Here is a 27,253-nt window from a genome sequence, read left to right as displayed (position 1 = left end):
AAATAATAATAATAACGATGACGGTATTAAGCGCTTGCTCTGTGCCTGGCACTCTTCACATAATCATCATCATCATAATAATAATAATGATGACGGTATTAAGCGCTTGCTCTGTGCCTGGCACTCTTCACATAATCATCATCATCATAATAATAATAATGATGATGATGGTATTTGTTAAGTGCTCACTCTGTGCTAGGCACTCTTCTCAGCATCATCATCATCATCATAATAATGATGATGACGATATTTGCTAAGTGCTCACTCTGTGCTAGGCACTCTTCTCAGCATCATCATCATAATAATAATAATGACGATGACGGTATTTGTTAAGTGCTCACTCTGTGCTAGGCACTCTTCTCATCATCATCATCATAAATAATAATAATAACGATGACGGTATTAAGCGCTTACTCTGTGCCTGGCATTCTTCACATAATAATATGATGGCTTGTACATATTTTACTATTCTATTTATTTTATTTTGTTAATACGTTTTGTTTTGTTGTCTGTCTCCCCCTTCCAGACTGTGAGCCCGCCTTTGGGTAGGGACCGTCTCTAGATGTTGCCAACTTGTGCTTCCCAAGCGCTTAGTACAGTGCTCTGCACACAGTAAGTGCTCAATAAATACGATTGAATGAATGAATAGAGCAGGGGCCCGAGAGGATGGGGCAGGGGAAAAGGAGAGAAGCTTGGGTCTGAGATTACTGCAATTACCCAAGCATGAAAAGAGCACGGGCTTTGGAGTCAGAGGTCATGGGTTCGAATCCTGGCTCCGCCACATGTCTGCTGTGTGACCTTGGGCAAGTCACTTAACTTCTCTGAGCCTCAGTTCCCTCATCTGTAAAATGGGGATTAAGACTGTGAGCCCCACGTGGGACAACTTGATCACCTTGTATCCCCCCCAGCGCTTAGAACAGTGCTCTGCACATAGTAAGCGCTTAACAAAATGAGATCATTATTATTATTATGTGCGCTATCCCGCCTTGATTACCGTATCAGCCTCCTTCCTGACCTTCCTGCCTCTCCCGACTCCAGTCCACTCTGCTGTCCGGGACATTTTCCCACAAAAACGTTCAGACCACGTTTTCCCCTGGTGAAGAACTGCCAGTGGTTGCCCATCCACCTGAGCATCAAAGAAAAACTCCTCACCACTGGCTTTAAATCAGTCAATCCTCTTGGCCCCCTCTTACCTCTCCTCTCTGCTCTCCTACTCATTCATTCATTCAATCGTATTTATTGAGCGCTTACTGGGTGCAGAGCACTGGACTAAGCGCTTGGGAAGTCCAAGTTGGCAACATAGAGAGACGGTCCCGACCCAACAGTGGGTTTACAGTCTAGAAGGGGGAGACGGACAACAAAACCAAACATATTAGCAAAATGAAATCAATCAATCAATCAATCGTATTTATTGAGCACTTACTGTGTGCAGAGCACTGTACTAAGCACTTGGGAAGTACAAGTTGGCAACATATAGATATGTCCAAGTAATATAATAGTCCAAGTTGGCAACACATAGAGACGGTCCCGACCCAACAGCGGGCTTACAGTCTAGAAGGGGGAGATGGACAACAAAACCAAACATATTAGCAAAATGAAATAAATAGGATATGTACAAGTAATATAATAGTCCAAGTTGGCAACACATAGAGACTGTCCCGACCCAACAGCGGGCTCACAGCCTAGAAGGGGGAGACAGAGAACAAAACAAAACATATTAACAAAATAAAATAAATAGAATAAATATTTACAAGTAAAATAAATCAATAAATAGAGTAATAAATCTGTGCAAACATATATACATATATACAGGTGCTGTGGGGAAGGGAAGGAGGTAAGGCGGGGGGGATGGAGAGGGGGAGGATGGGGAGAGGAAGGAGGGGGGTCAGTCTGGGACTTCGCTCCTCCAATGCCAACTTTCTCACTGGACGTCCGTCTCATCTATCTCACCACCGACCTCTCACCCACATCTTGCCTCTGGCTTGGCATGCCCTCCCTCCTCATATCAGACAGACAATTTCTCTCCCCTCACACCCAGATGAAAGCCTTAGTGAAGGCCCATCTCCTCCAAAAAGCCTTCCCCCCCTTCCCAGGCCCAAGGCACCTATGCACATATCTGCTATTTATGAATTTATTTATTTATATTGATGTCTGCCTCCTGCTCTAGGCTGTGAGCTCCATGTGGGCAGGGAACGAGTCCGTTTATTGTTATAGTGCACTCTCCCAAATGCTTAGTACAGTGCTTGGCACACGGTAAGCACTCAATAAATACGATTGAGTGAATAATAATAATAATGTCATTCATTAAGTGCTTACTATGTGCAAAGCACTGTTCTAAGCGCTGGGGAGGTTACAGAGTGATCCGGTTGTCCCACGCGGGGCTCACAGTCTTAATCCCCATTTTACACATGAGGGAACTGAGGCCCAGAGAAGTTAAGTGACTTGCCCAAAGAGACAGACAACAAAACAAAACATGTGGACAGGTGTCATCAGAATAAATGCAGATAAAGCTAGGTGCACATCATTAACAAAATAAATAGAATAGTAAAATAGTATAGTATAGTAGATATGCACAAGTTCCCTGTCTAGAGGGAGAGGCAGGTGTCAAGTCATCAGAGTAAATACAGATAAAGCTAGACGCACATCATTAACAAAATAAATAGAATAGTGAAATAGTATAGTATAGTAAATATTCACAAGTGCCCTGTCTAGAGGGAGAGGCAGGCGTCAAGTCATCAGAATAAATACAGATAGAGCTGGATGCACATCATTAACAAAATTAATAGAATAGTAAAATAGTATAGTATAGAAGATATGCACAAGTTTCCTGTCTAGAGGGAGAGGCAGGTGTCATCAGAATAAATACAGATAAAGCTAGATGCACGTCATTAATAAAATAAATAGAATAGTATAGTATAGTAAATATGCACAAGTTCCCTGTCTAGAGGGAGAGGCAAGGTGTCAAGTCATCAGAATAAATACAGATAAAGCTAGATGCACATCATTAACAAAATTAATAGAATAGTAAAATAGTATAGTATAGTAAATATGCACAAGTTCCCTGTCTAGAGGGAGAGGCAGGTGTCATCAGAATAAATACAGATAAAGCTAGACGCACGTCATTAACCAAATAAATAGAATAGTAGAATAGTATAGTATAGTAAATATGCACAAGTTCCCTGTCTAGAGGGAGAGGCAGGTGTCAAATCATCAGAATGAATACAGATAAAGCTAGATGCACATCATTAACAAAATTAATAGAATAGTAAAATAGTATCATATAGTAAATATGCACAAGTTCCCTGTCTAGAGGGAGAGGCAGGTGTCAAGTCATCAGAATAAATACAGATAAAGCTAGATGCACATCATTAACAAAATAAATAGAATAGTAGAATAGTATAGTATACTAAATATGCACAAGTGCCCTGTCTAGAGGGAGAGGCAGGTGTCAGGTCATCAGAATAAATACAGATAAATCTAGATGCACATCATTAACAAAATTAATAGAATAGTAAAATAGTATAGTATAGTAAATATGCCCAAGTTCCCTGTCTAGAGGGAGAGGCAGGTGTCATCAGACTAAATACAGATAAAGCTAGATGCACATCATTAACCAAATAAATAGAATAGTAAAATAGTATCGTATAGTAAATACGCACAAGTGCCCTGTCTAGAGGGAGAGGCAGGTGTCATCAGAATAAATACAGATAAAGCTAGATGCACATCATTAACCAAACAAATAGAATAGTAGAATAGTGTAGTATAGTAAATATACACAAGTTCCCTGTCTAGAGGGAGAGGCAGACTTCATGTAAATAAATATGCTTATTTATTTTTGCATAGATGTAGGGCCTGACCTTTAGCAGGGGGGCGGGGGAGACTGAGGCAGCTCAGTCAGCTGAGGGGTCTGACTCCCCTCCCCAAATGCGCTCCATCCCAGTTGGATTTCTAGACTGTGAGCCCACTGTTGGGTAGGGACTGTCTCTATATGTTGCCAACTTGTACTTCCCAAGCGCTTAGTCCAGTGCTCTGCACACAGTAAGCGCTCAATAAATACGATTGATTGATTGATTGATTGATTGATTGACTCCCTGCAGGCAGTGTTGAAGCCAGTCCTGGGTGAGGAGAAGGAGCTGCAGTGTGTGACCGATGGACAGGTCAGGGAGCTGGGGGAATTGGGAAGGCGGAGAGGGGTTTGGGGAGGACCGCGGAGGGGCCTGGGCTGGGGCAGGGCCTGCGGGGTGGTGGGCAAGGTCCCGGGTGCCCAGCCCCTCTCCAGAATCAATCAATCAATCGTATTTATTGAGCGCTTACTGTGTGCAGAGCACTGGACTAAGCGCTTACTCTCCAGAAGCCACTGCCATGATACCCACAGGGCCGTGAAGTGCTCATCCAGGTGCAGTTGTCTCTGTTCCAGAACCTGTCCTGGGCCTGCAAGGTGTCCGGCCCCTGTGATGGGATAATAATAATAATAATAATAATAATAATAATAATAGCATTTGTAAAGCGCTTACTATGTGCAAAACACTGTTCTAAGCGCTGGGGGGGGGATACAAGATGATCAGGTTGTCCCACGGGGGACTCCCAGTCTTCATCCCCATCTTCCAGATGAAGGAACTGAGGCCCAGAGAAGTGAAGTGACTTGCCCAAAGTCACACAGCTGATAGAGTGGCTCAATGGAAACAGCCCGGGCTTGGGATTCAGAAGTCATGGGTTCATTCATTCATTCATTCAATCGTATTTATTGAGCGCTTACTGTGTGCGGAGCACTGTACTAAGTGCTTGGGAAGTCCAAGTTGGCAACATCTAGAGACGGTCCCTACCCAACAGCGGGCTCACAGCCTAGAAGGGGGAGAGAGACAACAAAACCAAACATGTTAACAAAATAAAATAAATGGAATAAATATGTACAAATAAAATAAATAGAGTAATAAATCCGTACAAACATATATACGTATATACAGGTGCTGTGGGGAGGGGAAGGAGGTAAGGGGGGGGGGGATGGGGAGGGGGAGGAAATCCCGGCTCCACCAGTTGTCAGCTGTGTGACTTTGGGCAAGTCACTTCACTTCTCTGTGCCTCAGTTGCCTCCTCTGTCAAATGGGGATGAAGACTGTGAGCCCCCCGTGGGACAACCTGATCACCTTGTATAATAATAATAATAACGATGGCATTTGTTAAGCGCTTACTATGTGCAGAGCACTGTTCTAAGCGCTGGGGGGGGGGATACAAGGTGATCAAATTCTCCCACGTGGGGCTCACAGTCTTAATCCCCATTTTACAGATAAGGGAACTGAGGCTCAGAGAAGTGAAGTGACTTGCCCAAAGTCACACAGCTGACAAGTGGTGGAGCTGGGATTTGAACCGCTGACCTCGGACTCCAAAGCCCAGGCTCTTTCCACTGAGCCACGCTCCCTCTTAGGACAGCGCACATAGTAAGCGCTTAACATAGTAAGCGCTTTTAGACTGTGAGCCCACTGTTGGGTAGGGACTGTCTCTATATGTTGCCAACTTGGACTTCCCAAGCGCTTAGTCCAGTGCTCTGCACACAGTAAGCGCTCAATAAATACGATTGATTGATTAACAAATACCATTATTATGGTTAAGTGCCGGGATTAGAACCCACGACCTCCGGCTCCCAAGCCCGGGCTCTTTCCACTGAGCCACGCTGCTTCTCTAGCCACTAGGCAACACTTTCCCCAGTCTCCACTCCCGTGTCTCCCCCATTCCCCACTCGCCTCGGCTTTTGGGAAGAGTCTCGGGGGCGTCCAATAAAAGTTCCCCCACCCCCACCCCCGTGTCATCTGTGAGCCCCGGGGGGGGCGTCCAATAAAAGCTTGGGCAGCCTGAGAAGCTTGAGAAGCAGCGTGGCTCAGTGGAAAAAGCCCGGGCTTTAAAGTCAGAGGTTATGGGTTCGAATCCCGGCTCCGCCACATGTCAGCTGTGTGACCTTGGGCAAGTCACTTCACTTCTCTGGGCCTCAGTGACCTCATCTGTCGAATGGGGATGAAGACTGGGAGCCCCACGTGGGACAAACTGATCACCTTGCATCCCTTCCCAGCGCTTGGCACGTAGTAAGCGCTTAACAAATGCCATCATTATTATCGGGCCTCGCGCCATCTCTGTTTCTCGCACGACGGTTGAGGAGGGTGGGGGTGTGAAACGGTCGTTCCCGCCCGAAGTGGCTCCTTATTGGCCGACAGCGCCGGCTTCCGGCGTTCCTATTGGCTCCCGGCGGAAGGGGGTCGTGTGCAGAGCCGGTGGGCGGGAAGGGGCGACCACGTGCCCGGGAAGGGCAACCGCATCTTGGGTCATCGAGGCAGGGAGGGAGGCCCGAGTGGCCACCGGGCCCAGCTCCTCCGGCCTTCCCCGTCCGTCCGGACATGAACGAGTCCCGCGGGAAGCCCCACTTGGCCGCCTTGCTGCAGATCCCGCCCGGCCTGGGGTCACCGGCCCCGGCCACTAGCCCGCTCACTAGCCCGGCCCGCTCGACGCCCTCCAGCCTGGAGGAGGAAGACGGAGCGGACCCCCCGGGGGCAGGTCAGGGGGGACGTTGAGGCAGGTGGGAGAGGGAGGCGGTGGGGCGGTCACCTTCGTGCGATCATATTTACGGAGGGTCTACCGTGTGGAGAGCACTGGACTAAGCGCGCGACGGTAAACCAAGGGAGGCGGTGGGGCGGTCGCCTTCGATCGTATTTACGGAGGGCCTACCGTGTGTAGAGCACTGGACTAAGCGCGCGACGGTAAACCAAGGGAGGCAGTGGGGCGGTCGCCTTTGTTCGATCGTATTTACGCAGGGTCTACCGTGTGTAGAGCACTGGACTAAGCGCGCAACGGTAAACAAAGGGAGGCAGTGGGGCGGTCGCCTTCTTTCGATCGGATTTACGCAGGGCCTACCGTGTGTAGAGCACTGGACCAAGCGCGCAACGGTAAACCAAGGGAGGCGGTGGGGCGGTCGCCTTCGATCATATTTACGGAGGGCCTACCGTGTGTAGAGCACTGGACTAAGCGCGCGACGGTAAACAAAGGGAGGCAGTGGGGCGGTCGCCTTCTTTCGATCGGATTTACGGAGGGCCTACCGTGTGTAGAGCACTGGACTAAGCACGCAACGGTAAATCAAGGGAGGCGGTGGGGCGGTCGCCTTCGATCATATTTACGGAGGGCCTACCGTGTGTAGGGCACTGGACTAAGCGCGTGACGGTAAACCAAGGGAGGCAGTGGGGCGGTCGCCTTTGTTCGATCGTATTTACGGAGGGTCTACCGTGTGTAGAGCACTGGACTAAGCGCGTGACGGTAAACCAAGGGAGGCGGTGGGGCGGTCGCCTTCGATCGTATTTACAGAGGGCCTACCGTGTGTAGAGCACTGGACTAAGCGCGCGACGGTAAACAAAGGGAGGCAGTGGGGCGGTCGCCTTCTTTCGATCGTATTTACAGAGGGCCTACCGTGTGTAGAGCACTGGACTAAGCGCGCAACGGTAAATCAAGGGAGGCGGTGGGGCGGTCGCCTTCGATCGTATTTACGGAGGGCCTACCGTGTGTAGAGCACTGGACTAAGCGCGCGATGGTAAACCAAGGGAGGCAGTGGGGCGGTCGCCTTTGTTCGATCGTATTTACGCAGGGTCTACCGTGTGTAGAGCACTGGACTAAGCGCGCGACGGTAAACAAAGGGAGGCGGTGGGGCGGTCGCCTTCGTTCGATCGGATTTACGGAGGGCCTACCTTGTGTAGAGCACTGGACTAAGCGCGCGACGGTAAACAGTGACAAACGGAGGCGATGGGGCGGTCACCTTCGTTCGATCGTATTTACGCAGGGCCTACCGTGTGTAGAGCACTGGACCAAGCGCGCGACGGTGAACGGTGACAGTCCCTTTCATTCGCTCATTCAATCGTATTTAGTCAATCGCGTATTCATTCATTCATTCATTCCACTGTTGGGTAGGGACGGTCTCTGTAGGTTGCCAACTTGTACTTCCCAAGCGCTTAGTCCAGTGCTCTGCACATGGAGCGGTTACTGCGTGCAGAGCACTGTACCAGGCGCTTGGGAAGTCCAAGTTGGCAACATCTAGAGACGGTCCCTACCCAACAGTGGGCTCACAGTCTAGAAGGGGGAGACAGAGAACAAAACCAAACATATTAACAAAATAAAATAAATAGAATAGATATGTACAAGCAAACTAAATAGAGTAATAAATCCGTACAAACATATATACATATATACAAGTGTTGTGGGGAGGGGAAGGAGGTAAGGCGGGGGGGATGGGGAGGCGGAGGATGGGGAGAGTGCTCTGCACACAGTAAGCGCTCAATAAATACGATTGAATGAATGAATGAATGCTTGGCACATAGTAAGGCCTTAACAGATACCATTATTATTGGTGGTAGTAGTAGGGGCAGTGAAAGGGGTGGTCCTGGGGCGCTTCCCCATCCTCCCAACCCCTGCCCAGGCCGCTAGCCCGGGCTCCTGGACCGGTTGCCGCCACCAGCTCGTGGTCCAGGCCGCGTTGGACGGAGTCCCGACCAGAAGGATGACCCCACTAGGAGGGACCCCCATGGTGGGGGCGGGAGCGGGCTGCACGGTTACTGTTTTTGCTCCGCTCCCGCCCAGGGTCGATGACTGCTGAGACAAGGCCCCCCTGAGCGGCCTGGAGATGAATCCGACCGGCAGAAGTCGACCACCTCTCTCCTTGGTATCGCCCCCCATCACCGCCTCCCCGGGATCCTCGTCCCGACTCCTTCCCGAAACCGACTGGGAAGTGTCCGTTACTGCCCTTTCCCCGCTCAATCCAACCCCTCTTTATCCTGTCACCTCTTGCAGGCCCGGATGAAATAGGCCAAAACACCACGCTCTACAGCCAGCCGACAGGTAGGGAACGAGGTTTCGGGGGGAAATTCTGAGTCCTGAAGGATGGGGGGCGGTGAGGAAGCCCCCCGCAATAATTGCTGAGAAGCACCCTGGCTTAGTATTACTCTATTTATTTATTTATTTTACTTGTACATATTTATTCTACTTATTTTATTTGGTTAATATGTTTTGTTTTGTTCTCTGTCTCCCCCTTCTAGACTGTGAGCCCACTGCTGGCTCTTAAGCGCTTAGTGCTAAGCGCTTAGTACAGTGCTCTGCACACAGTAAGCGCTCAATAAATATGATTGATTGTTGGGTAGGGACTGTCTCTCTATGTTGCCAACTTGGACTTTCCAAGCGCTTAGTACAGTGCTCTGCACACAGTAAGTGCTCAATAAATATGATTGATTGTTGGGTAGGGGCCGTCTCTCTATGTTGCCAACTTGGACTTCCCAAGCGCTTAGGACAGTGCTCTGCACACAGTAAGCGCTCAATAAATACGATTGAATGAATGAATGAATGAATGAGTCAGAGGTCGTGGGCTCTAATCCCGGCTATGCCACTTATCAATTCAGTTCAAACGTATTTATTGAGCGCTTGCTGTGTGCAGAGCACTGTACTAAGCGCTTGGAAAGTCCAAGTCGGCAACATAGAGAGACGGTCCCTACCCAACAACGGGTTCACAGTCTGATGCGGGGGCGGGCAGGAAGAAAGAGAGGGGAGGCGGGGGGCAGGATGTAAGAGAGAGGCGATTGAGGGGGCAGGAAGAAACAGAGAGGGGATGAGAAGTAGCATGGCTTGGTAGAAAGAGCCCGGGCTTGGGAGTCAGAGGTTGTGGGTTCTAATCCCGGCTTTGCCACTTGTCAGCTGGGTGACTTTGGGCCAGTCACTTCACTTCTCTGGGCCTCGGTTACCTCATCTGTAAAACGGGGATTAAGACCGTAAGTCTCAAGTGGGACAACCTGATTACCTTGTATCTATCCCGGTGCGCGGAACGGTGCTTGGCACACAGTAAGCACCAAACAGATACCATCATTATCATCCTCACTAACTCCTCCAGACAGCGTGCTGACCCACCAGCAGCGCTGTGCCGCCGTGGTCAGTGCCATCTTCGACCGACTGGTAGAGCCCAGCTCCCCCTACGTGGGCTGCAAGAGCAGCGTGGCAGCTTTCATTCTGGAGCGGGGTAGGTGGTTCCCAGCGGGCCCCGCACCCCGGGGTTCTTGGCGTCTCCCCCAAGGCCCTCGGCCCCCCGAACCACAGCCCGTGACCACCCCTTCCGCCCCCGCCGTCCCCCCAGAAGTGACAGATGCCCAGGGCTGCTGCCAGGAGACCTATGAGCTGGTGGCCCTGGGCACGGGGACGGAGAGCCATGAGGGCTGGCTGGAGTTCAACGGGCGCCAGCTGCACGATGCCCACGGCCTGGTGATCGCTCGCCGGGCCCTGCTCAGGTGAGGGTCAGCGACGCCTCTCCCCCGACCGCCCCCACAACTCCTCCTCTCTCTGCCCATAATAATAATATTGATAGCATTTATTAAGCGCTTATTATGTGCAAAGCACCGTTCTAAGCGCTGGGGAGGTTACAAGGCGATCAGGTTGTCCCAAGGGGGGCTCACAGTCTTTATCCCCGTTTTACAGCTGAGGGAACTGAGGCCCAGAGAAGTTAAGTGAATTGCCCAAAGTCACACAGCTGACAAGTGGCAGAGCTGGGATTCGAACCCATGACCTCTGACGCCAAAGCCCAGGCTCTTTCCACTGAGCCACGCTGCTTCTCTTGCCCATCCGCAAGCCCCTTCCCCAAAAGCTGGGGACCAGGGCATCCCATTTTCCGGCTCCCTGTCCAGCCGCGGGGCAGTGGGGCCTAGTGGAAAGAGCACATATTTATTACTCTATTTATTTATTTATTTATTTATTTATTTATTTATTTATTTATTTATTTATTTAATTTGCTTCTACCTATCCTATTTATTTTATTTTGTTAGTATGTTTGGTTTTGCTCTCTGTCTCCCCCTTTTAGACTGTGAGCCCACTGTTGGGTAGGGACCGTCTCTATGGGTTGCCAACTTGGACTTCCCAAGCGCTTAGTCCAGTGCTGTGCACACAGTAAGCACTCAATAAATACGATTGAATGAATAAATGAATTAAAAAAAAAGACTGACAACCTGATCACCTTGTATCCCCCTGCAGCGCTTAGAACAGTGCTTTGCACATAGTAAGTGCTTAACAAATACCATCATCACTTAGTACAGTGCTCTGCACACAGTAAGCGCTCGATTGATTGAGTGAATTTTATTTTATTTTATTTTATTTTGTTAGTATGTTTGGTTTTGTTCTCTGTCTCCCCCTTTTAGACTGTGAGCCCACTGTTGGGTAGGGACCGTCTCTATATGTTGCCAACTTGTACTTCCCAAACGCTTAGTACAGTGCTCTGCACACAGTAAGCGCTCAATAAATATGATTGATTGATTGATTGATTGAGCACGGGCTTGACAGTCGGAAGCTATGGGTTCTAATCCCTGCTCTGCTACTTGTCTGCTGGGAGACCTTGGGCAAGTCTCCTACCTTCTCTGAGCCTCGGCTTCCTCAACTGTAAATTGGGTACTAAATACCTGTTCTCCCTTAATAATAATAATGACATTTATTGAGCACTTCTTACTATGTGCAAAGCACTGTTCTAAGCGCTGGGGAGGTTACAAGGTGATCAGGTTGTCCCACGGGGGGCTCACAGTCTTAATCCCCATTTTGTAGATTAGGGAACTGAGGCACAGAGAAGTTAAGTGACATGCCCGAAGTCACACAGCTTACAATTGGCGGAGCAGAGATTTGAACCCATGACCTCTGACTCCAGAGCCCGGCCTCTTTCCATTGAGCCAGGCCCTTCTACTTAGACTGTGAGCCTCATGAGGGACAGGGGCTGTGTCTTAATTACTTAATTAATTAACTAATTACTTAATTAACTTAATTAACATGTAGCTACCCCAGTGCTTAGAGGGTTTGACACACAATAAGCGCTTAACAAATAGTATTAAAAAAGAAAAAAAAGGGTTGGGGTCGGTCCTTCATCTCCTTCTCTCCAACCGGGTCCAGAAAGACAGCATGGCATAGTGGATAGAGCATGGGCCTGGGAGAGAGAAGGTCATGGGTTCTAATCCTGGCTCTGCCACATGTCCGTTCTGTGACCCCGGGCAAGTCACTTTACTTCTCTGGGCCTCGGTTCCCTCATCTATAAAGTGGGGATTGAGACTGTGAGCCCCACGTGGGACAGGGACTGTGTCCAACCCAATCCATCCCAGCACTTAGTACAGTGCCTAGCACATTCATTCATTCAATCGTACTTATTGAGCGCTTACTGTGTGCGGAGCACTGGACTAAGCGCTTGGAAAGTCCGAGTTGACAACATATAGAGACGGTCCCTGCCCAACAACGGGCTCACAGTCTAGAAGGGGGAGACAGACAACAAAGCAAAACATGTGGACAGGTGTCAAGTCGCCAGAACAAATAGAATTAAAGCTATATGCACATCATTAACAAAATAAATAGACTAGTAAATATGTACAAGTAAAATAAATAGAGTAATAAATCTGTACAAATATATATACAAGTGCTGTGGGGAGGGGAAGGAGATAGGGCAGGGGGAATGGGGAGGAGGAGAGGAAAAAGGGGGCTCAGTGTGGGAAGGCCTCCTGGAGGAGGTGAGCTCTCAGTAGGGCTTTGAAGGGAGGAAGAGAGCGAGCTTGGCGGATTCATTCATTCATTAATTCAATCGGATTTATTGAGCGCTTACTGTGTGCAGAGCACTGTACTATAATAATAATAATAATTGGCATTTGTTAAGCGCTTACTATGTACAAAGCACTGTTCTAAGCGCTGGGGAGGATACAGGGTGATCAGGTTGTCCCACGGGGGGGCTCACAGTCTTAATCCCCATTTTACAGATGAGGTAACTGAGGCCCAATCAATCAATCAATTGTATTTATTGAGTGCTTACTATGTGCAGAGCACTGTACTAAGCGCTTGGGAAGTACAAATTGGCAACACATAGAGATGGTCCCTACCCAACAGTGGGCTCACAGTCTAAAAGGGGGAGACAAGGCCCAGAGAAGTTAGACTAAGCGCTTGGCGGATGTGTGGAGGGAGGGCATTCCAGGCATGTGCTTAACAGAGCGCTTAACACAGTAAGTGCCTAACAAACACCGCAATCATTCTCCCCAGGTACCTGTACCGCCAGCTGCTGCTGGTCAGCAGCGGGGTCCCCGAGGCGGCCGAGCGGTCCGTGCTGGCCCCCGTCAGCCCCCCGGGCCTGGGCCCCAGTCTCAGCCTCAAGCCGAGGATCTTCCTGCACCTGTACCTCAGCCATACCCCCACGGGAGCGGCCGAGAACTTTTAGTACGTGCCGGGGGGGCCCGGGCCCCGGGGAGCCCCGTGGGAGGCGACGGGGCGGGGGGGAGCTTGTACTTCCCAAGCGCTCAGTCCAGTGCTCTGCACACAGTAAGCGCTCAGTAAATACGATTGATTGATTGATTGATTGAGGATTTCACGGCCCCTCGCCCCGCTGTCCAGCCTCCCGGTCCCAGAGCCCCAGAGCCCCTCTCTGCGCCTCTGCGTCCACGCTTCGGGGAGCCTCAGGCCCCTCTGCTACCTGCGCCCCGAGGTGCGGGCCACCCGCGTCTTCTCGCTGGCCGGCAGCGACAAGCTGGCCCGCTGGGCCGTGCTGGGCCTGCAGGGAGCCCTGCTCTCTCATTTCCTGCTGCCGCTCTACACCACCAGCCTAATTCTGGGTGAGCCTCGACGGGCGGACCGTGGGGGGCCTGAGGGGGACGTGGGGTGGAGGCCCCAACCGGAGCCACCCGTTCCTCTCCTCCCCTCCCTCCCTTCGCCATCCAGCCGACTCTTGCCACGACCCATCCACGCTGAACCGGGCCATCCACGCCCGCCCCAACCTGGAGAAAGGCTCGGGCCCGGCCCTGCCCGCCCCGTTCCTCCGCACCCCGATGCACCTGTTCGTGGGGCCCAAATTGGGCCCCGTGGACCCGCCCCCCAACTGCTGGGGCCTGAGCCTCAACTGGAGCCTGGGCGACGAGGCCCCCGAGATGGTGGACGTGACCACGGGCTCCGTGCTGGCCAGGTGAGGGGCAGCGCCCGATCCGAGTAACTCGAATTCATTCATTCGGTCGTATTTATTGAGCACTTACTGTGTGCGGAGCACTGGACCGAGCGCTTGGGAAGTACAAGTTGGCAACATCATCAATCGTATTTATTGAGCGCTTACTGTGTGCGGAGCACTGGACTGAGCGCTCGGGAAGTACAAGTTGGCAACATATAGAGACGGTCCCTACCCAACAAGGGGCTCACCGTCTAGGACCAATCAATCAATCAACAATCGTATTTATTGAGCACTTACTATGTGCAGAGCACTGTACTAAGCGCTTGGGAAGAACAAATTGGCATCACATAGAGACAGTCCCTACCCAACAGTGGGCTCACAGTCTAAAAGGGGGCTCACAGTCTAAAAGGGGCTCACAGTCTAAAAGGACCAGAGTAAGTGCTGAACAAATACAGTAATAATTGGAATGTAGCTCCCCCAGCGCTTAGCACACGGTAAGCAGTTAACAAATGCCGCGATATTTTAGCCATAAGGGGCTGGAGTGTGTGTCGGGGGCGGTGGGGGTGGGTGTATGTCACGGAGAAGCAGCGTGGCTCAGTGGAAAGAGCCCGGGCTTTGGAGTCAGAGGTCGCGGGTTCCAATGTCGACTCCGCCGATCGTCAGCTGTGCGACTCTGGGCGAGTCACTTAACTTCTCTGGGCCTCAGTGACCTCGTCTGTCAAATGGGGATTAAGACTGTGAGCCCCCCCGTGGGATGACCTGATCACCTTGTAACCTCCCCGGCGGTTAGAACAGCGCTCTGCGCATAGTAAGTGCTTAATAAATGCCATTATTATTATTATTATTATTATTATTATTATTATTATGTCGGGATGGGGGCTCCCCCCTGCCTCTCTCCTAGCTTCCCCAGGGCCCGGGGGCCCCCAAGCCGCCTCTGTAAGGCCGCCCTGTTCCAAGCCTTCCGCAGCAGCGCCCGGGCCCTCGGCCGCCAGGACCTCCTGGACCTAAAGACTTACCAGCAGGCCAAGGTCTGGACCCTCCGGCCCTCCCCACTTCAGCCCTGACATCCCCGCCCCAACCTCCCAACCCTCTACTCTCCCCCTACTCCCCATCGCTCCTTGTTTCTCTCATCATCAATCGTATTTATTGAGCGCTTACTGTGTGCAGAGCACTGTGCTAAGCGCTTTCTCTCCTGCCAGGGTGGGAGGTGGGGAGGTGGGGAGCCCACCCTGGCCTTCCTGCTTCCTCCCCAGGCTCAGGCCTCCAACTACCAGGCAGCCAAGGCAGCGCTGAGTGCCCGGCTGAACCAGGAGGGGCTGGGACACTGGCTTCCGAAGCAGCTGGTGGACAGCTTCTGCTGCTGACCGGAGGAGCCTCCATCACTCCCGGCCCTCAGCCGGACCGGGCCGGACCGGGCCGGACCGGGCCGGACCGGCGGGCGAGCAGCCGCCTCTGGACTTGGCTTCAGTGCGTGCAAGTTGGAGGGCAGGATCTCGGACCAAAGGCCGACCCCCTCCCCATCTTGTTCTCACCCGTTTCTGCTCCCCTCCATCTCACCGCATCTGTCCCCCCGGCCCCCGCGAACTATTTAATCAACAAAGCTTTTGTCCCTCCACCCCCGCTTCTGCCTCCTGTTCTGTTCCGCCGGCACGCAGGCCGCTGCCGAGTTGGCGGTGCCAGCCCCCAACCCCCACCTCTCCTAACTGCGAGAGTGGTAGGAGTGCGTTTGGGGGTGGTTGGTTGGGGGGGATGCTGGAGTAGACGGCTCTGGGACCCTTGCGACCCCCCTTTCGCCTTGGGCGGGAGAAACTGGGGCCCGGTTTCTGGGGTCCCTTCACGGGGAATGGTCCTGAAGGGGCTTCCAGGAGGATGCCACCCACCCCGTCCCCTCCCAGCCCTCAGCTGCCCCCTCCTACCTTCGACCCTACCCTGGCCCCCACCCAATTCTTCCCACAACCTAGTCAATCAATCGTATTTATTGAGCGCTTACTGTGTGCAGAGCACTGTACTAAGCGCTTGGGAAGTCCAAGTGGGCAACATAGAGAGACGGTCCCTACCCAACAGCGGGCTCACAGTCAGGGAGGAAAGGAGGGGAGGGGGCGTAAGAGGGGTAAGGAGGGTGGGGAATGGGAGCCAACAATAATAATAATGATGGCATTTATTAAGCGCTTACTATGTGCAGAGCACTGTTCTAAGCGCCGGGGAGGTTACAAAGTGATCAGGTTGTCCCACGGGGGGCTCTCAATCTGCCTCCCCATTTGACAGATGAGGGAACCGAGGCCCGGGGAAGTGAAGTGACTCGCCCAAATCAATCAATCAATCAATCAATCGTATTTATTGAGCAATTACTGTGTGCAGAGCACTGTACTAAGCACTTGGGAAGTACAAGTTGGCAACATAAGTTGCAACATAAGCTGCGAAAGTCACCCAGCAGACAACTGGCAGAGCCTGGGATTTGAACCATGACCTCTGCCTCCCAAGCCCGGGCTATTTCCACTGAGCCACGCCAACGCCCTCCCCGAGCAGGTCCCGCTTCCCGTCCTCGCCCCTCCTCGGGCCCTGACACCGGAGCCGGAGCGGGATGGGGTCGCACGGCTCTCACCTGGCCCAGGTCCCGGATCTGGACGCCATCGGCCGGGAGACGGGCTGTGAGAGGCGGGGGGCATTGATGGGGGCGGCGGGGGGCTCCCCGTCCCTCCCCTGGGCCCCCCAGCTCGAGGCCGACCCTCCAAGAGGACCGGCGTCGTTGGGCCGCAGCCTCCTTCTCCATTAACCCAGGGTCGGGGGTGGCCGGGGGTCTTGGTGGGGAGGCCCTGCCCCGCTGTCCTCTCCCGGGGCCGGGGTCCTCAGGGGGGTGGGAGGTGCCTCCTCTCACCATCTCCCCCTCATCTTACCTCCTTCCCTTCCCCACAGCACCTGTATATATGTATATATGTTTGTACAGATTTATTACTTTTACTTGTACATATCTAGTCTATTTATTTTGTGAGTATGTTTGGTTTTGTTCTCTGTCTCCCCCTTGTAGACTGTGAGCCCACTGTTGGGTAGGGACCGTCTCTATATGTTGCCAACTTGGACTTCCCAAGCGCTTAGTCCAGTGCCCTGCACACGGTAAGCGCTCAATAAATACGATTGGTTGATTGAGTGGGGGTGACCTGGGCCCCTGGGACTGCGGGACTGACCTTCGACCCCAACTGGCAGTGATGCGGGCTCACTTGGGCCTGTGCCTCGGGGGTGCGGCCTCCCACCCCCTGCATCATCATCATCATCATCAATCATATTTAGTGAGCGCTTACTGTGTGCAGAGCACTGTACTAAGCGCTTGGGAAGTCCAAGTTGGCAACATATAGAGACAGTCCCTACCCAACAGTGGGCTCACAGTTTAAAAGGGGGAGACAGAGAACAAAACCAAACATACTAACAAAATAAAATAAATAGAATAGATATGTACAAGTAAAATAAATAAATAGAGTAATAAATATGTACAAGCATATATACAGGTGCTGTGGGGAAGGGAAGGAGGTAAGATGGGGGGATGGAGAGGGTGGGGAGGGGGAGAGGACGGCCCCTTCCCCTTTTCTGGGTTCTCCCCAACCCCTCTGAGCCGTCCCCCTGCCCCCCCAGTCTCTCAGGCCAACCTGTCCTGGCTGCATCACCGGTTTCGGGCCCTGGACAAGGGGAGCAAGGGCTACCTGAGGTGCGGAGGTGGCCGGGGGTGAGGGTGGGGGGAGGTGGGACTGGGGAAACCCACTCCCCTAACTGGGCCTGACCCCCCACCCAACGGGCCTGCCCGCATCCCGCAGCCGCCAGGACCTGCAGAGCATCGGCAAGTTGGCCGTCAACCCCCTGGGAGAGCGCATCGTCAGTAGCTTCTTCCCCCTGGGGTGAGGAGGAGAGCCGGTTGGGGATGGGAACCCACACCACCCGGGAGGCTGAAGCGGGAGGCACCGAGGCTAGACTCAGAGTAGGACTTCCCGGGGAAGCCTGGTGGTCTCCTCCTCCAGAGACCGCTCCGAGCCGTGGTGGCAGAGGTGGGAAAAATGAATAATGAGAGTGCTCAGTCTGTGCCCAGCACCGTCCAAAGCGCTGGGGTCGATACAGGATCACCAGGTTGGACGCCGTCCCCGTCCCACTTAGTCCCCATTTTACAGATGGGGTCACTGAGGCCCAGAGAAGTGAGGTGACTTGCCCAAGGTCACACTTGCCATCCCCATTTGTTTGTATCCGATCCCAGCGATTAGTACAGTGCCTGCACAGAGTAAGCACTTAACAAATAATAATAATAATAAGGATGGCGTAATCAATCGTATTTATTGAGTGCTTACTGTGTGCAGAGCACTGTACTAAGTGCTTGGGAAGTACAAGTTGGCCACATAGAGAGACGGTCCCTACCCAACAGTGGGCTCACAGTCTAGAAGGGGGAGACAGAGAACAAAACAAATTAACAAAATAAAATAGATAGAATAAATATGTACAAGTAAAATAGAGTAATAAATAGAGTAATAGTAATTTATTAACTAGTTACACGACCTCCCAATCAGAAGGCCTTCCCAGACTGAGCCCCCTCCTTCCTTCTTCCTCTCCCCCTCCTCTCCCTCCCCATCCCCACCACCATACCTCCTTCCCCTCCCCACAGCACCTGTATATATGTATATATGTTTGTACATATTTATTACTCTATTTATTTTATTTGTACATATTTATTACTCTATTTATTTTATTTGTACATATTTATTCTATTTATTTTATTTTGTTAATATGTCTTGTTTTGTTGGCTGTCTCCCCCTTCTAGACTGTGAGCCCGCTGTTGGGTAGGGACCGTCTCTAGATGTTGCCAAATTATACTTCCCAAGCATTTAGTCCAGTGCTCAGCACACAGTAAGCGCTCAATAAATACGATTGAATGAATGAATGAAGCGCTTACTCTGTGCAAAGCACTGGGGAGGTTACAAGGGGATCAGGTTGTCCCACGGGGGGCTCACAGTCAATCCCCATTTTACAGATGAGGTAACTGAGGCACAGAGAAGTGAAGTGACTTGCCCAAAGTCACACAGCTGACAATTGGCGGAGCCAGGATTTGAACCCGTGACCACTGACTCCAAAGCCCCTGCTCTTTCCACTGAGCCACACTGCAAATACCATAATAATAATGTTTGTATCTAAACCCAGTGCTTAGTACAGTGCCTGCACAGAGTAAGCACTTAACAAATACCATAATAATACTGTTGTATCTTAACCCAGCACTTAGTACAGTGCCTGCATGTAGTAAGCACTTAAGTACCGTAATAATAATGCTTGTATCCAACTCCAGCGCTTAGTACAGTGCCTGCACATAGTAAGCACTTAACAAATACCATAATAATAATGTTTGTATCTAACCCCAGCACTTAGTACAGTGCCTGCACATAGTAAGCATTTAAATACCATAATCATAATAATGCTTGTATCTAACCCCAGGGCTTAGTACAGTGCCTGCACATAGTAAGCACTTAACAAATACCATAATAATGCCTGTATCTAACCCCAGCACTTAGTACAATGCCTGCACATAGTAAGCACTTAAATACCATAATCATAATGCTTGTATCTAACCCCAGTGCTTAGTACAGTGCCTGCACATAGTAAGCACTTAACAAATACCATAATAATGTTTGTATCTAACCCCAGCACCTAGTACAATGCCTGCACATAGTAAGCACTTAAATACCATAATCATAATACTTGTATCTAACCCCAGTGCTTAGTACAATGCCCGCACATAATAAGCACTTAAATACCATAATCATAATGCTTGTATCTAACCCCAGTGCTTAGTACAGTACTTGCACATAGTAAGCACCTAAATACCATAATCATAATAGTGCTTGTATCTAACCCCAGTGCTTAGTACAGTATCTGCACATAGTAAGCACTTAACAAATACCATGTTTGTATCTAACCCCAGCACTTAGTACAATGCCTGCACATAGTAAGCACTTAAATACCATAATCATAATAATGCTTGTATCTAACCCCAGTGCTTACTACAGTGCCTGCACATAGTAAGCACTTAACAAATACCATAATAATGTTTGTATCTAACCCCAGCACTTAGTACAATGCCTGCACATAGTAAGCACCTAAATATCATAATCATAATGCTTGTATCTAACCCCAGTGCTTAGTACAGTGCCTGCACATGGTAAGCACTTAACTAATACCATAATAATAATGTTTGTATCTAACCCCAGTGCTTAGTACAATGCCTGCACATAGTAAGCACTTAAATACCATAATCATAATGCTTGTATCTAACCCCAGTGCTTAGTATAGTGCCTGCATAGTAAGTACTTAAATACCATAATCATAATTATGCTTGTATCTAACCCCAGTGCTTAGTACAGTATCTGCACATAGTAAGCACTTAACAAATACCATAATGTTTGTATCTAACCCCAGCACTTAGGACAATGCCTGCACATAGTAAGCACTTAAATACCATAATCATAATGCTTGTATCTAACCCCAGTGCTTAGTACAGTGCCTGTACATAGTAAGCACTTAACAAATACCATAATAATGTTTGTATCTAACCCAAGCGCTTAGTACAATGACTGCACATAGTAAGCACTTAAATACCATAATCATAATAGTGCTTGTATCTAACCCCAGTGCTTAGTACCGTGCTTGCACATAGTAAGCACTTAACAAACACCATAATAATGTTTGTATCTAACCCCAGTGCTTAGTGCAATGCCTGCACATAGTAAGCACTTAAATACCATAATCATAATAGTGCTTGTATCTAATCCCAGTGCTTAGTACAGTGCTTGCACATAGTAAGCACTTAACAAATACCATAATAATAATGTTTGTATCTAACCCCAGTGCTTAGTACAATGCCTGCACATAGTAAGCACTTAAATACCATAATCATAATAGTGCTTGTATCTAACCCCAGTGCTTAGTACAGTGCCTGCACATAGTAAGCACTTAACAAATACCATAATAATAATGTTTGTATCTACCCCCAGTGCTTAGTACAATGCCTGCACATAGTAAGCACTTAAATACCATAATCATAATAATGCTTGTATCTAACCTCAGTGCTTAGTACACTGTCTGCACATAGTAAGCACTTAACAAATACCATAATAATAATGTTTGTATCTAACCCCAGTGCTTAGTACAATGCCTGCACATAGTAAGCACTTAAATACCATAATCATAATAGTGCTTGTATCTAACCCCAGTGCTTAGTACAGTGTCTGCACATAGTAAGCACTTAACAAATACCATAATGTTTGTATCTAACCCCAGCACTTAGTTCAATGCCTGCACATAGTAAGCACTTAAATAGCATAATCATAATACTTGTATCTAACCCCAGTGCTTAGTACAGTGCTTGCACATAGTAAGCACTTAACAAATACCATAATAATAATGTTTGTATCTAACCCCAGTGCTTAGTACAATGCCTGCACATAGTAAGCACTTAAATACCGTAATCATAATGCTTGTATCTAACCCCAGTGCTTAGTACAGTGCCTGCACATGGTAAGCACTTAACTAATACCATAATAATAATTATGTAGCAGAGTCAGGATTAGAACCCAAATCCTTCTGACTCCCACGCCATGCTTTATCCACTAAGCCACGCTGACGAGAGGTGGTGGTGTGTGTGGGTGGGTGGGTGGTTGCGGGGGAGGCTTCCCTGAGGTTAACTCTCCTCCCCACCCTGCCAGGGAGGAGAGAGTGGATTTCCGTGGGTTCGTTCGGGTCCTGGCTCATTTCCGGCCCATGGAAGACGATGGAAGCGCCCAGACTTCGGAGAGCCCCGAGCCCCTCAACAGCCGAGACAACAAACTGCATTGTGAGTTGAAGGAGGCCCAACTTACAGACAACAATGCCAGCGCCCTGGATAGAATTGGGGAGGGGTCTTCGAACAAAATTTCCCCCCACCAAGGTGCCCACGCCTTTACCCCGGCCCTCTTCCCTCAGTTGCTTTCCAGCTCTACGACCAGGACCGGGACGGGAAGATTTCTCGAGATGAGTTGCTTCAGGTGGGAGAATGGGGATCAGAAGAGAGGGGGGCTTTCCGAGGGGAGGTAGGTGAAGCAGAGAGGGTTCGGGGGAGGGTCTCGGGGGCCGGGGGTTAGGGTGGAGTCCACCCCACGCTGGACCTAGAGCGGAGAGTTCAGGGTTCGGGCCTCCCGGCCCTCTTCCCACCTCTCCTCCCAGGTGCTGCGAATGATGGTCGGGGTGCAGGTGACGGAGGAGCAACTGGAAAGCATCGCCGAACGGACGGTCCAGGAGGCCGACACAGATGGAGATGGAGCCATCTCCTTCCTGGAATTCACCAAGGTGCCCCCCGACCCCCCGCAAACCGGCCCTGGAAACCAGGCTTCCCAACTGCTGCTCCCAGACGTCTTTGCCCCGCTCCTGGGGCCTTCAGCCAACCAGATATTCCATCGCGTAAAGGAGTTAGGGAATAATAATAATAATGTTGGCATTTGTTAAGCGCTTACTCTGTGCCAAGCACTGTTCTAAGCGCTGGAAGAGGGTCCCATTCCCAGGATGGGGGAAGGGAAGGGTCTCCAGTGTTCCAACACCCTCCTCTCTGTCTGCCCCCCGCTTCTTCGCTCCAACCCCAGTCCCTGGAGAGGCTGAACGTGGAGCACAGGATGAGCCTCCGCATCTTGAAGTGATCGGCTTCCACCCCCAGGCCAAGCTGCCGAAGGTTCGACCAATCTCAACCGGTTTGGGGGTGGGGAGGGGGGCCCGGGCGTCCAATAAACTGTGCGCCCCAAAATCCTGTCTGTGAGCGGTGGGGAAAAGGAGATGAGGGGCACCGGGAGACCTTCTCGTCCACTTTTGTTCTCGACTTTGCTTCCGCAGTAAACAGGAAAGTACGGCCCACCCGGCGCCCCTGCTTTCCTTCCGGCAATCAGCTGCGCCAGGGACCCAACGGTCCCGTTTCCCGACCCTGAGGAGGAGCCCTCAGACGGAGGATGCTCCATTTGGGGCCGTCTGCCCGTGGGTCCCAAACCTCTTAAGAAGCAGTGTGGCCTAATGGATAGAGCACGGGCCTGAGAGTGAGAAGGATGTGAGCCCGTTGTTGGGCAGGGACCATCTCTATATGTCACCAACTTGTACTTCCCAAGCGCTTAGTACAGTGCTCTGCACACAGTAGGCACTCAATAAATACGATTGATTGAATGAATGAATCCCCACCCCACCGCTTGCTGTGTGACCTTAGGCAGATCACTTCTCTGTGTGCCACTTGTCTGCGTGCGTGACCTTAGGCAAGTCACTTTACTCCTCTGGGTCTCAGTCACCTTATCTTGTAAAAGGAGGATTAAGCGGCATGTGGGACAGGGACTGTTTGCAACCGGATTAACTTGTATCTACCCCAGTGCTTAGAACAGTGCTTGGCACATAATAAGTGCTTAAGAAGTATCATAATTATTATTGCCTGAACTGTAAAGTGAGGATTAAGACCGTGAGCCCCATGTGGGACAGGGACTGTTTGCAACCCGATTAACTTGTATCTACCCCAGTGTTTAGACAGTGCTTGGCACATAAGAAGTGCTTAAGAAGTACCATAATTATTATTACCTGAACTGTAAAGTGAGGATTAAGACTGTGAGCCCCATGTGGGACAGGGACTGTTTGCAACCCGATTAACTTGTATCTACCCCAGTGTTTAGAACAGTGCTTGGCACATAATAAGTGCTTAAGACTGTGAGCCCCCCGTGGGACAACCTGATCACGTTGTAACCTCCCCAGCGTTTAGAACAGTGCTTTGCACATAGTAAGTGCTTAATAAATGCCATTAATAAAGTACCATAATTATTATTACCTGAACTGTAAAGTGAGGATTAAGACTGTGAGCCCCATGTGGGACAGGGACTGCGTGCAACCCGATTAACTTGTATCTATCCCAGTGTTTAGAACAGTGCTTGGCACATAATAAGTGCTTAAGAAGTATCATAATTATTATTACCTGAACTGTAAAGTGAGGATTAAGACTGTGAGCCCCATGTGGGACAGGGACTGTTTGCAACCCGATTAACTTGTATCTACCCCAGTGTTTAGAACAGTGCTTGGCACATAGTAAGTGCTTAAGAAGTATCATAATTATTATTACCTGAACTGCAAAGTGAGGATTAAGACTGTGAGCCCCATGTGGGACAGGGACTGTTTGCAACCCGATTAACTGGTATCTACCCCAGTGTTTAGAACAGTGCTTGGCACATAATAAGTGCTTAAGAAGTATCATAATTATTATTACCTGAACTGTAAAGTGAGGATTTTGAGACTGTGAGCCCCATGTGGGACAGGAACTGCGTGCGACCCGATTAACTTGTATCTACCCCAGTGTTTAGAACAGTGCTTGGCACATAATAAGTGCTTAAGAAGTATCATAATTATTATTACCTGAACTGTAAAGTGAGGATTAAGACTGTGAGCCCCATGTGGGACAGGGACTGTTTGCAACCCGATTAACTTGTATCTACCCCAGTATTTAGAACAGTGCTTGGCACATAATAAGTGCTTAAGAAGTATCACAATTATTATTACCTGAACTGTAAAGTGAGGATTAAGACTGTGAGCCCAGTCTTGGCACATAATAAGTGCTTAAGAAGTATCATAATTATTATTACCTGAACTGTAAAGTGAGGATTAAGACTGTGGGACAGGGACTGCGTGCAACCCAATTAACTTGTATCTACCCCAGTGTTTAGAACAGTGCTTGGCACATAGTAAGTGCTTAAGAAGTACCATAATTATTATCACCTGAACTGTAAAGTGAGGATTAAGACTGTGAGCCCCATGTGGGGCAGGGACTGCGTGCAACCTGATTAACTTGTATCTACCCCAGTGCTGAGAACAGTGCTTGGCACATAGTAAGCGCTTAACAAATACCACAATTATTATTATCATCAAATTCTATTGAGTGCTTACTGTGTGCAAAGCACTGGACTAAGCACTTGCACTGTACTGTTATTATGGAGGGAGCATGCACCGGCTGATCGCCTAGGAAGACCATACATTCATTTAATCGTATTTATTGAGCACTTACTGTGTGCAGAGCACTGTACTAAGTGCTTGGAAAGTACAATTGGAAAGATCAGGGGTAGGACCTTGCAACACCCCTGTATTTTCCCCCCAGTAACCCATCACGGCCCTAAAAGTGCCCTCCCCACTCCAAACTTTTCTTGTGTCCAACCTGGTAAACTTGTATCTACCCCACCGCTTACAGCTGTGTGACTTTAGGCAAGTCACTTCCATAGGCCTCAGTTCCCTCATCTGTCAAATGGGGATGAAGACAGTGAGCCCCCCGTGGGACAACCTGATCACCTTGTAACCTCCCCAGTGCTTAGAACAGTGCCTGGCGCATAGTAAGAGCTTAATAAATGTCATTATTATTATTATTATTACAGCACTGCACGGTACATAGTAAGAGCTTAACAAGTATTATTATTATTAAGCCTGTGGTTATTACCTGTACCTCTCCCTGATTTTACCCCCGCTGCCCCGCTCCCTGACTCTCTTCTTGAAACTTTACCATCACCCCTCACGGGGATGCAGTCCACACCTGCGGGTTCCCAGCTCCGGAAGCCGTCCCCCATCCCTCGTCTGCAACCCTCCAGCTCCCACAAAGCCCAAACCCTCCAGGCCTCAGCCTCAGTTTCCCCAACCCCTCTTACTGACCAGAGAACCCAGGCATCCCAGCCCCCATCTCCCTCACAGACAGACGAGAGCTCGAGCAAAATAGAAGTCATTTATAGATTTCTTTGGAGAGACTGAGGGAGGGGCGTGGAAAGATGGAGATATAAATATATTTTATGTACAACCAGGAGGGAGGGAGGGACTTGATTCCCCCTAGACCTGAGCTCTGGGAGTGAAGGGGAGGTGCTGCCCCAAAGAGTAAATACTACAAACAGGATTAGATCCTCCTCCGGACCCCTAATCAACAACCAGGGAAAGCAGGGAGAAGAGGAATGGAGTGTAGCAGCATGGAATAAATATTAAATAGAAGCCCGCCTCTGGGGTTTGGCTCTCTGGATAGGCCCAAAGACCCCTCGGAGGTGTCTCTGGTGCGCGGAGATATCTCTAGAACTGATGGGGGGAGAGGGGTTCAGATCTGGAAGCAAAATGAGAAGGGAGGGGAGGGTCAGGTAGCTAAGATCAGATGGGGGGGACTGGAGGAGGACAGGGGTTGAGGCGGTGTGTGGGTGTGGAGGAGCGATAAGCAGTTAGGGGAAGGGGACATGAAGGACCAGGAGTCCCTGGCGGGGGGCAAATGTGAGGGTCAAGACTGAGGGGTTGTAGAGGAGTGGTGTACGTAGGGGGATTCGGCCAGTCCATAAAGACATGGATGGGTCATTAGTCTGCATCCTTGGGGAGGATATCGGACCGAGCCTCAGTCCGTTCTGCTGGGAGGGGGCGAGAGATGGGGCCGGGGTAGGGAAGAGAGCACTACTGAGATGCAGCGTGGCTCAGTGGGAAGAGCCCGGGCTTTGGAATCAGAGGTCATTGCTTCAAATCCCAGCTCTGTCCATTGTCAGCTGTCTGACTTTGGGCATGTCACTTCCCTTCTCTGGGCCTCAGTTACCTCATCTGTAAAATGGGGTGAGCTCCCCGTGGGACAACCTGATCACCTTGTAACCTCCCCAGCGCTTAGAACAGTGCTTGGCACACAGTAAGCGCTTAATAAATGCCATTATTATTATTATATTATTAAGAGAGGTTGGCCCTAGAGGAGGTTCGCCAGCCTCCATCCAGCTTGCCGGGACTACGGGAAAAGCAGAGAGGCTTGGGGGAAGGGGCTACCCCAGACAGAGGCAGGGGAAAGCGAACAATGACCCAAGAACCCTCTAGACTGTCAGCTCGTTGTGGGCAGGGAATGTCCCTGTTTATTGTTGTAGTTTCCCAAGCGCTTAGTCCAGTGCTCTGCACACAGTAAGCGCTCAATAAATACGACTGAATGAATGAATGAATGTCTCCCCCTTTTAGACTGCGAGCCCACTGTTGGGTAGGGACTGTCTCTATATGTTGCCAATTTGTACTTCCCAAGCGCTTAGTCCAGTGCTCTGCACATAGTAAGCGCTCAATAAATACGATTGATGATGAATGAAAGGAGGCATCTCTGGGAGTTTGGAATCCGGGATCCTCCTTTCCCTCTTTCTGCCTTAGTGCCCCCTGCAAGAGTCCGGCCCGTAAAGTGCTTGGAGATCCCCAGGGGTGAGCGGCCCACTCCTGGCCTCGATGGCCTCCTTGACTTCCGTCCCGCTCTCCCTTCCAGTTCCAGCTCCAACTTTT

The 27,253-nt window shown here is 50.2% G+C and overlaps 2 protein-coding genes across 2 annotated transcripts; both read left to right on the top strand.

Annotated features, from left to right (window-relative positions):
- The first annotated feature begins 6,298 nt into the window (after positions 1-6,298).
- On the top strand, positions 6,299-15,553 carry ADAD2 (adenosine deaminase domain containing 2). The gene is given in 10 exon segments (XM_038767484.1): positions 6,299-6,543; positions 8,591-8,686; positions 8,815-8,862; positions 9,902-10,027; positions 10,142-10,292; positions 13,054-13,227; positions 13,402-13,619; positions 13,726-13,966; positions 14,847-14,973; positions 15,199-15,553. Coding segments are annotated over 10 exon segments (1,452 nt in total). The 5' UTR covers positions 6,299-6,383; the 3' UTR covers positions 15,310-15,553.
- A 936-nt stretch (positions 15,554-16,489) lies between these two features.
- Positions 16,490-23,024, top strand: CHP2 (calcineurin like EF-hand protein 2). The gene is made up of 8 exons (XM_038767500.1): positions 16,490-16,593; positions 17,570-17,642; positions 17,749-17,829; positions 21,670-21,797; positions 21,926-21,987; positions 22,166-22,288; positions 22,579-22,664; positions 22,823-23,024. The coding sequence occupies exons 1-7, from the start codon at positions 16,527-16,529 to the stop codon at positions 22,630-22,632; spliced, it is 588 nt and encodes a 195-aa protein (XP_038623428.1). The 5' UTR covers positions 16,490-16,526; the 3' UTR covers positions 22,633-22,664; positions 22,823-23,024.
- Positions 23,025-27,253: the final 4,229 nt, after the last annotated feature.

The sequence above is a fragment of the Tachyglossus aculeatus genome, chromosome 26, assembly GCF_015852505.1.
Source record: "Tachyglossus aculeatus isolate mTacAcu1 chromosome 26, mTacAcu1.pri, whole genome shotgun sequence".
Taxonomy (NCBI): Eukaryota; Metazoa; Chordata; class Mammalia; order Monotremata; family Tachyglossidae; genus Tachyglossus; species Tachyglossus aculeatus.
Note: the sequence above shows the minus strand (reverse complement) of the source record. Positions and strands in the feature narration are given on the sequence as shown.

Bases quoted from the DNA above. Each gene is read 5' to 3' on its own strand.
- CHP2 (XM_038767500.1), top strand. From the start codon at position 16,527: ATGGGGTCGCACGGCTCTCACCTGGCCCAGGTCCCGGATCTGGACGCC. The intron at 17,830-21,669 runs GTGAGGAGGAGA...CCACCCTGCCAG, and splicing joins AGTAGCTTCTTCCCCCTGGG to GGAGGAGAGAGTGGATTTCC. The intron at 21,988-22,165 runs GTGGGAGAATGG...CTCTCCTCCCAG, and splicing joins CTCGAGATGAGTTGCTTCAG to GTGCTGCGAATGATGGTCGG.